Source organism: Pezoporus flaviventris, unplaced genomic scaffold, assembly GCF_033815535.1.
Source record: "Pezoporus flaviventris isolate CSIRO_AGI_PZ_B2104156 unplaced genomic scaffold, CSIRO_AGI_Pfla_v1 ptg000007l, whole genome shotgun sequence".
Lineage (NCBI taxonomy): Eukaryota > Metazoa > Chordata > Aves > Psittaciformes > Psittacidae > Pezoporus > Pezoporus flaviventris.
The window spans coordinates 38,233,825-38,244,131 of record NW_026892555.1 but is presented as its reverse complement, the minus strand read 5'-3'; the positions used below and the strand labels follow the sequence as shown (position 1 = coordinate 38,244,131).

Genomic DNA, 10,307 nt, shown 5'->3' with positions numbered 1-10,307 from the left:
GCTGCAGTGTGCTCTTCTTCCTGGCAGTACTGTAACTGGGAGAAACCCATTACACTACCTCAGGCTGCAGTGGTGATTGAATTTATCTTGGGAGCCATTTTAATTGGGTTGTTTGGTTACTAAATTATATGTCTCTGGAACCACTGTGGCAAGTGCTTACTGCCAGTAAATTGGTGGCTTCATGTAGCATTGGTATGGTTCAGCTTTTTGGGCACAGGGCCTGTGGCAGTCATCCTTAAGTTCCTTGACAAGCTAGTTTGCTTTGCTATGAAATCCCTGGAGCCCAAAACAATGTAGTACTGATGCCTACTGATAATGTGACCAGTAACAAGGTTAACTTCATTATTTCACCCCCCCCCCCCCTTATAAAGGTTACTTTAGGCAATGAGGCAGCTGCTTGAGGGCTCTGTTGTGTGAGCATGCTTTACAGCAGCAAGCAAACCTCGGATGCAGGATCTGGCATCCATCTTTAACCAAAAGAAAGTTAAGGGTATTTTCTGTCTGAGGTAATTCAAAACAGGCTTGTGTTCCTCTGGTTTAGGTCAACAGGAGGCCCCCTCATGACAAAGGAGCACAGCTGTGCCCAAAATCGCCCAAGACAGTTGCAGGCAAGTGTAGAATATGATATTTTTTGCTCTCTTTGCGTACACACAGTTATATCTGGGAAATAAATATAGTAAAAGGTGAAGAAACAGGGCAGCCACCAAACATTGTGCTGCGTGATTAAGACTGGTAACATGCTGGTATGGGTTAATCTTTTGCCACATGTGCTTTCACCACACTCATGGATTACAGAAAAAGATTCAAGTATTTGCTAAACCAAGGGAGTAATGCAGCTGGAATACCAGTTTGCTTTACCATCATGGCATTGTTATTAAAAATAAAACTCCAGCATAATTAAAAGTTGAGGGAATGAAAAAGCATCCCTCAACCATGAAACGATTGTTTTACAGTTAAAGCCACATTGATGTTAGGTGTCAACCCAGGCAGGATAGCTACAGACAAAAGACTGACTGTAGCTTAAAAGGATGCCTGTCTTGGACACATCATAATACCAGCAGCAGAGAATACCAGGACAGAAATAAATATTGATTTTGGGGCAATGTCAACTGCAGCTGTTTGGTGCTGTAATCAGCCATTAAAAGACTATTTCAGGTCTTTAACTTCAGAACAGCTCTTTGCAGGGAGTCATATCCTGAAGTCCTACAGAGCAAGTAAGCCCAGTCCAACACTGCTTTATCACTGGGTTAAAACAGAGGATAAACCCACAAGCTACAGCTCTATTTAAACACTGTTGTCTTTAAATTCCATCTCAAAGATGATTTGAGTTGAGAGGCTGCAAACACCAAACAAAGCATGAATGAAGATGCTGAAGATTATTAAGAGAAGGATAGTAATAGAAGTGATGGAAGGCAGTAGTAGTTCAGCTTAAGACTAGCTTCATGCCCATTATGAGGAAAGATTTACATGTTACATAGTTTTATATATATATATAACTGTTTTCTGTTAGGGGATCAATTTTATGCTTGGCTTCTTTTCAGGCTAATGTAAGAGGAAAAAGCAACGTGAAATATATTCTTATTCTCCTCTATGCCTTTGCAAACACATTTGAAGACTAGACAGTAGACTAGACCCACTACTGCTCAGAGCAACAGCTGCCTTAGTGTTCAAAATAGCATTTACCATCATCTGCATCTTCGCTAGGAAGAAAGGCTGACTACGTAGGAGGTACATACATTGTCATGAGATGTGGCACTAAGCTGCAAGCATCCTTAAAGACTTCTTAATGCAAATGCTGTTTCTTTGAAACTAGTTCAAACAGCTAGCTATGATGCATTCTACGTAAATCAAACAATGACTGCAAGTGAAGAGCTCTTTAATTACATAAAAATAGGTCTTTAATTTCACTTCAGATATCATTTTAGACAAGAATTTTCTGTATGGTAAGTCCATGAAAAACAAATGCATACACAACAAAAGTTAAGAGCTCTCAGTGAAGTCACCGTAACATACAAAGTTGTAGTTGAACAAAGCTTCCTATCTGGTTGAACTTCAGCAGCCATCATCGCACACAGTTAAGTTCCTTTAAAAGGTTTTGTTTAAAATAAGAGTTCATTTAAATATCTGGAGGGAAAGGCACTTAGTATTGCAGTTTCCAGAATACGATTTGTTTGTCTTCCCCTCCTGTAATAACACTGTTGCACTGTTCATTCATCCACATGGACATTACGGCACCTGGGGAATGAAAACCAACCAAACAAGTAAATCCAAATGCAAATAGAGGCAATACTCAAGATGATGGAACAGGTCTTTTTGAAAGAGTTTAGGATTATCTGATCATTAGTTTGGCTTACACTGAGACTACATATGCTATGAAGAATGTTAGTTGGCTTCTAGGTGGCTGCCTCTATTCACAGTAATGATCACATGCTACATTGCCTCAGCTGGCTTTGGGTACTTAGAGGGACAATGTCAGTTGCAGTACAGAATGAAGATGGCACACTGGCAAAAAGATTCATGGGGGCAAGGAGAGAAGGTTTTTCTAAAAAGTGGGATTTTTTTCTCTCCAACAGTTGGCCTTCTCTTTTTAGAAGAATGTTCACATTTTCTAGAATATGCCTAGAAACCCACATCTAATCTAATCTATTCTAATGATTTCTCTAGCTACAGAACGATCTCTATACAGGTCAAGTTCCAGAGTACAAGCTTGTAATAGGGAAGTTTGAAGTAACTGTTCGTTAAGTCAGCCTGAAAAAACAAACTGAATAAAACAGTTTCTCTTTTACACAGCCTGGTCAGTAATGTGCTGAAGACTATACCATACATTTAAGAAGCCTATAAATCCCCATCCCAAACTATTTTGCTGGTTAACTTAATTTGTTGTTAGACTCTCAGTCCGGATGGACTTCAACAAAGCCTACAACAGTGCAGTCTATACTAAGGTTAGGGCTATGAGATAGAAAACTGATAATTTTTGTAATGTTGTATGGATTAGAAAAATCCCAGGTCATTTACCTTTGGCCAGTCTTGTAAACAGTCATATTCCTGCATTGTTAACAGATTTCCTAGGTGGCTCATGGGACCTACTTTTAGTTCTGGTGTTCCAGATAACACATTAAGAACAGCTCACTGACTGTGCAGATGACTCGCAAAATTTTCAATACTAAGGGATCTTCCATGCAATCTGAGAATAGGAATAATTCAGGCATACCTGTATGTCCTTTGAGTCTTTCAGTAACTTTTCCTCCAAGAAGATCCCAAATCAGTAATTCACCAGATTGACTTCCTGATAAGATGGTATTTCCATCCCATTTGAAGCACCTGCAAGCAAGTCTGGAATTAATTCACTCCAAGCTCTTGCATAATGAGAGCTAAATATTTCCAAACTGACTAAGCCAAAAAGAATTGAAAATGATGTACCAAACTGAAGGAAACTCTACTGTCTAACACAACCTTTCTGGAAAGGTTATTCCCCAAACTATTTTGAAGAGTCATGACCCAAACTTGCTTCTCTTGACTGCCCTAGACCAAACCACACCTTTCCCTAGCAGAATGATGGAACTTATTCCTGTATTAGAAAGGGACCCAGTCAGCTGTATATGTTTATGGTACGCAAGGGCTCTCATGAACCACCATTTTCACTTGTGTCACTTCATATTCCTGAAACATTCATGCAAAGAGGACTTTCAGGGAAATAACTGAAGAAAAAAAGATTTAGATACGCATTCATATACATACATAGCTATGTATGCACACACAAAAGGAACCAACAAGTGTACCCCATGTATGGCTGCTATGTTTTTACTTCAGTAACTGAATAAGGGTTCCATCTGTTTACCTGATAAACCATAAAGAACTGGTTTGTGGAAAAAAGTGATCCCTCTTCTTATAATAGTTAATATTTTCTTAGATTATTGAAACAAAAAGGAAGCATTGCAAAAGATAAATATTTAAAAAAGATCATTGACAGATGAAACAAGCAAGAGAACTGTCTCTGTTAGAAAACTGGAAGCTGCAAACTTAGCTACAGCACCAGTTATCTTTCATGGATGTGAAAGTGGTTAAGAAAAAACATGAGTTATTTACTTAGATACTTGACTGGTTTTGTCCCAGGTTGGAAAGCTTGATCTTAATGCACACAACATGCTAGAATGTCAGCCTTTGCACTTTAAAAAGCAGTTCAGTAAAACAAAGTTGCCAGTATTACTGTCCCTTCCATTCTGCTATCACCAACCATCAGGTATCTCCAGAGCTGGCCATGCAGCTTCACAATCCGCATGTTGTCAGAATTACCTCTGTGGCTCCTCAGTGGTTACAGAAGAGATAACCATTCCAGTCTGTACATCTATTACTTTAAAACAACAGTCTTCTCCTGTGCTTAGTAGATGCCTGCTGTCTGTACAAAAGCAAACAAAAGAAACAAGAATAAAATAGCATGTTTAGACATTCAGTCCTAGTTACCAAAGCAGTCTGTGATAGAGCATGTTGGATGAGGCATTGCCTGACCTAGGTATTTATAGAGACTTAATTTTTAATGTTACCTAAACAAGCAATGATAAACAAAGTTGGTTTAAGTGTTGAGCCCACTGGTTTACAACTTAGTATGGCCTGGTTTACAATTAGTAACTTCTTTGTAATGGAGATGAGTGGAAATCCAAAACATCTCACCATCCCCCTTAAAGTAGCAATTCCAACAAGAAGGGTGTATTACATGATATGAGGAACAAAATTCCCTTTGACATTCCCAATGATGCATATTAAAAATTGAAATCCAACATACCAGGACTAAAAGCAGCATCAAACACAGTTCCAGAATGACATGGTAACTGGTGCAACGCTGTTGCTGTAGTAATATCCCAAACATTAATGGTACCTTCTTTGGTTCCAGACACTAGTATAGTATTTGCAGCATTAAGGTTGATTGTATTTACCTAAGAAGTTAAACATCCCATGATTCTCTGTTCTTTCACATGAGCCATCTTGATAAAGGTTTTAAACACACATAAAGCAAGCCCATTATCTGCAAGATGGTATTTTGTTTACAAAAAGCTTTTACATTTAATTCTGCAACATCCTTAATTATTATAAATCCTGCCTGTATAAAGTAGAAGATAGGTCTCTTTGATATTATTTTAAAATGCTTTTTCTTTGCAGAATCATAAATAGAAATTACCATTTTTGACTGTTTCTAGTTCCCATGCCCTCCCCATCTAAATGCAAGAATTTGCCCTTAAGGGTGAAATTCTTTACTTTAAAAATACATTCCAGCTGTCAGTTGTTTCCAGTTCCCTTGGGTACAGTTCTTAAATATTATCAGAACTGGTTTAGTATTTGCCTATTATGTGACCTGTTAAAAACCCTAAACATTAATAAGGTTTAAAACACAGTATATTCTAAATATACTACTATAGAATGACATTACAGACTATAAATAAAAGTTAGCAGTTACACATTTATGATTCACTTCACACAATGTGTTTAATATAGTTACAGTGAGATCCACTAATGTATTTCAGAGCATGGTAAAGAACTTTGAGGAATTCTTTTTCATTTGCTTGCCTTTGGCAAATCTACATTAAGAAGAAGCTGTAACAATGCAAATACCTGAAAAACATGAGTCTGTTTCTGAAAACAAAGCAGTAGACAAAAAGTCCCCAGTCCTCCCTTTCTTCCTCTGGAACTTTGTGCTTACAAGCTAAGCCAGACAAATTAAAAAGTCCCCAGGAACAGACCTTGACCAGGGAAGCACAGGACACTGATGCAGGACACATCAGACAAACCCACAAAAAACAAACCAGCCCCCTCCCCTACACACACACTTCCAACAGTACACCCAACCCAATCCTTGTGCTTTAGTACTAGATCTTGACTTTGATTTTAATGAGCAATTAATTTTCATATTTTGAGATACCATATCTCTATCCACATACTTACACTAACTTCATGTTCTAGCTCTGCCAGCAGTTCAAAGCGGTGTTTTTTACTGCTCAAGGTCTCTCCAGGAGCACAGTGCCACACCTACAACACAGATATTTCAGTTTGCTCAAGGAAGCATTAGTATAACCCTGGATGAGTTTCTTCAGTACTGAATTCTCACATTACAAGGAGGGCTGCTCGTGTGAACTCTCGACCTTGCCTGCGTGGCAGAATGCAGCAACAGCAAATGGCACCTGAACTCATTTACCCTAAACAGAGCCACATACTGAACAGGACTATGCTGATTCCAGAGAGCTTATAGAAGCCTGCTTAGGTACATCACTGCACTGAATGTATACTTACCAAAAAGCCATATACATCCCTTCCTGTCTCTAATTTCCAAATTACCTTTCCACCTAACTGTAGGCATGCTCTTTAGATAGCAAGTTCCTGGTCCACTTATCTGATGAACATAAACTACACAACTGAAACATTTCAGAAGCCTATTCTACTCAGCAAACAAAATCACGAGTCAAGGTCACAGAACACTCCAGTTTCTCCTACAAATACAGTTTGCTTCCAAAACCTCTACATTTAGAGTAAGTTAGAAGAAACGAAATTTAAAGTAACACTTCATCTTTGAAACAGTTGAGATAAAGCTAAATGAAGAAGATAGATATTCTAGAAGCAAACCTACTGTGACACTAAGTTATTATTCCAGCACAACAGGTACATCCACTCCAAAGCATTTGGCTGGCTGAATATTATAAAGCACTAGGGATAAATAGTTACTGAAGTACAACAAACCCATATACAAACCTTCACAGTGGAATCCCAAGATGCAGAATACAAACGCCCATCTTGCCAACAGATCTTACTGACTGCATCATCATGTCCCATTAAGATGTCTTGCTGTCTTCCGAATGCAACTGAATAAAAATATCTAGCAGGAGAAGGTTATAAAGGCAGAAAACTTCAGGGTTTTTTTCTAAATAGATGAAAGTAACTTGGCTTCTACAGTTTCTAACAAATCTACTGAAAATCAAGTGGAAATACACTGCATCTTAACAATGAATTTTTGTATCATTATCTAAAACCATAAGCATAACAACCAAGGCATTCAGTGTAATTCAATAAAGTAAGTAGTAAATACACACATATGATTGTCCCATGAAGAACTTATGACAGTGGTATCTCCTGGTAAGATCAGACAAGATGACAAAGCCTGTAAGAAAGAGAAAAGGAAGTAGTGTTCAATCTCTTACCCTAATGCTTCTGGAGAACAGGAAGCATCTTAATCTTCTATACACACAACATACAGGTGATATATGAACACAAGAAAGCCCAACTTTATAGGTTGGACACTGAACAGCAAGAATATTTAACCCCTGGTATATGTACAGGAGGCACTGAAGTTAAGGAATACGGAACTGATGGAGCTCCCTTTTCAAAATGGTGGTATCTCAAGGACATGGTATGTAATTCCTCACTCAGGAGAAAATGGGTCAGCTCTTAATCTTGTAAGGTACTATCAATTCTAGATGCAATCACCTAACAGAAACTAAAATGAAGGTTTCCTTTGATGTTTGTTCTCCATGACAGCTACTTATCAACTCAGCTCTTTCAAACAACAAGCATAACTATCTAAATCCTGCATTTCTCAACAAGAACATTCCTTACAGACAGATGCTCAGTTACATTACCATCAATGGAAGCAGCAAGGGAAAAAAAATAAAATCAGCCCAGTGCTTCTACTAGTATCACTACTGGTCGTGTTTTACATCTGTTTTAAAAAAGCCAGTAAGATGCTGGATTGTAAAAAGACTACTCCTTCTGGCATTGCTGCAACAGATCAGCACTAAGACTACAGAGAGGAGAATAATAAAGAAAAGGTATACAAGGCCTCCTCATGAAAAAATGACTTTTGGCTTAGGAGTCAAGAGCTCCCTTTTTACAGGCCAAGAAGCAACATATCCTAATTTTGCTTTGACTAAAGCATTAGGAATTGCTGTATCTAGCTTCACCACCTAGTGTGTGCCATGGCAGGCCACAGGGTCTTGATTCTGCACCTTACCTGGGGACCTGTTAGAAGCCACAGCATGGTCTATGTAGGCAACCCCTTTACCTTTTTTGTTCCACCCCCCCAGAGATGAAGGTACAGAGAAGGTTGTTATATCTTAGTATCTTGCCTCAATAAAGGATTGTGAACGTGACAATTGGGAGTGAATCCCTATGACCCAGGTCTGCCCACAGTACTCAAGCACAGAAAATCAAATACAGAATCTCTTTCCAAGGTCTGTTTTAGAAGCAGATTAAAAAAAGTTGCTCAGAGCTTGCAGAGATCACTGCTTATTGAGGAAAGACAGCTCAAATTCACCCAGCAGAAATTCCACTCTGTGTGGTTGGTTTTCCTCTGCTAGTTGACTCACAGCCTTCAAGCGTTTGGAAGCAGCAAGGCAATGCTGGGTGTGAGCACATGGGTGGAATTTAAGCTTTGTGATTCTGATCCCAGTGGCAGTTCAAGGTTGTTCAGAAAGACTCCTCTGCTCATGCCAGACTATTTGTCTACTGCAAGCCCTTTCCTGGATAGCAGGGCAACTCAGAACAGAGCTGGCACAGAACTGCAACCATCTAATGTTCCCATGTTTCAAGAATGCACTCTGTCTCCCTGGAGGCCTGACAGAGTCTCAATTCACTCTGCTAAATTATTCATACACAATACAACTGAGTAGGCAGGGGAAGAAAAGAAGCACTGATGTGTACTAAGAGCCATTTTTCTGAGTAGCTTTCAGAAGATTCCCAGTGATCTTGTTTTTATTTTGACAGCAGCTTACCATGTTTGAAAAGGACATGCTTCTCTGGATTTTTTTTGATTCCTTAGAAAACATCTTCAAAGTTGAATCTGGAGACAATGGACAAAATAGAAGATAAAAAGACTGGTTTATATTATAGAAGACAGTAATTTTGGTCCTATCTGAATATTCAAATATCTTACTATGAAAAGTATACATAGGTTTCTCATAGTCTTAAACTCTTTATAAAGCTTGTGACTGGAGCCTGGAACTATCCTGTTCTACACCAGCTACAGACTCCCCCATGCCCATCAAACTGTAAGAACACTCCCATACCTGAAAGGAGAAATTACCACCTTCCCAAGCCTAAATATAGATGATATTGAGATCTTTGAGTCTAAAGTGATCTAAAACTTAACAAGTTTATGTACTTGAAGTATTATGGGAAAAATACCTTTAACTTAGTTTTTATAATATGAGACTTTCAAAGTGACAATCCAAAAGCCAAACAGAACTAGCCTTTGCATATGAATACCCTCAGTGAGAAGGAATTGAATATGAAATGAAAACAAAGATCATGCATTTGGCAGAAGATTAGGGCTGCTCTTTTCATGACTGTAAAAACCCCAGTGGTTCCATAAATACCACATTTGACATTGTCTTTGCTGTCAGTGAAGATACTAATGGGATTCAATCTTATCTACATTGCAGAGTTTCATGCTATTTCGTTCACAAAACATTAACCTGCATTTACACTCCAGGGTCTAATAAATATCTTTGCAATAATACTTACCCTGGGATGTAGTGAAAACAGAAGACCCATTGCAAGTGACTGCTATTCCAGTAATTGCCCTGTTTAATACAAGGAAGCTTATAGGTGATTTCATAGGTTTTAAAACTTAACTGTAAATTGACATTTGATCTCTGGAAGGGCTAAGACATTCAAGGTGAGTAAAAGCACTACAGTGGTGTTTTATATAACTAGAGACCAAAATATATCTTGATATGAAAAGTGAAACATCACTACAAGTTCCCCACACTGTTCTGCAAGAACTTCATCCTCATCAGAAAGGACATGCCCAATGAGAGGACAAATAGTTTCACACTGAGTCTTTCCAATTTGGGATTAGCTAAAGAAAGCCGTCAGGAACCTGCCTACAAGCAGATACTGAATACCTCAAGTGTCAGGAATCAGAACTTGGCATGTCTTCTCAACTTTGACAGTGGCAAAATCACTGTAGTCTAGATATTTAGATATATAGCTTATATTAGGGAGTTAGTTGTTAGGAAGCACAGAGAATTCTGCACAGCCAAAATTCTGCTACGCAGACCTACTTCTAGTTTTTCTCAGCAATCTGAAAGAAAAACCCAACAAAATCCACAAAACAAACAAACAAACAAACAAGCTCCCACCAAGCAAACAAAGGATTGGAAACTGAAATTGTCTGTTTTCAGGTTCTGGATTTCCCTAACCCTAACAACCTGGTACCAGAGGCCCTTTCTCACTACAAGTATTACCTTGTTTTCTGGACAAGAGAATGTTTCTTTTCTATACTGTTTACAGACAAGAAAGTAGTTGCACTCAAAGCAGTAAGAAAT

General features: G+C 38.5%; 1 protein-coding gene across 7 annotated transcripts in view; it reads right to left on the bottom strand.

Moving 5' to 3' along the window:
* Positions 1-1,875: 1,875 nt before the first annotated feature.
* NSMAF (neutral sphingomyelinase activation associated factor) overlaps positions 1,876-10,307 on the bottom strand; it is a 37,380-nt gene continuing 28,948 nt past the window's right edge. For 5 of the 7 annotated variants that reach the window (XM_061448421.1, XM_061448422.1, XM_061448423.1 and 2 more), the window contains 9 exons: positions 9,502-9,560; positions 8,751-8,818; positions 7,074-7,141; positions 6,736-6,859; positions 5,935-6,018; positions 4,781-4,931; positions 4,294-4,396; positions 3,212-3,321; positions 1,876-2,235 (listed from right to left, as the gene is read on the bottom strand). In XM_061448421.1, the coding sequence (XP_061304405.1) occupies positions 2,141-2,235; positions 3,212-3,321; positions 4,294-4,396; positions 4,781-4,931; positions 5,935-6,018; positions 6,736-6,859; positions 7,074-7,141; positions 8,751-8,818; positions 9,502-9,560 (862 nt within the window). In that variant the 3' untranslated portion in view covers positions 1,876-2,140. Of the gene's footprint in view, positions 2,236-3,209; positions 3,322-4,234; positions 4,397-4,780; positions 5,021-5,934; positions 6,019-6,735; positions 6,860-7,073; positions 7,142-8,750; positions 8,819-9,501; positions 9,561-10,307 lie in introns of those variants that run through there. The other 2 variants (XR_009742529.1, XR_009742530.1) reach the window with 2 other exon arrangements.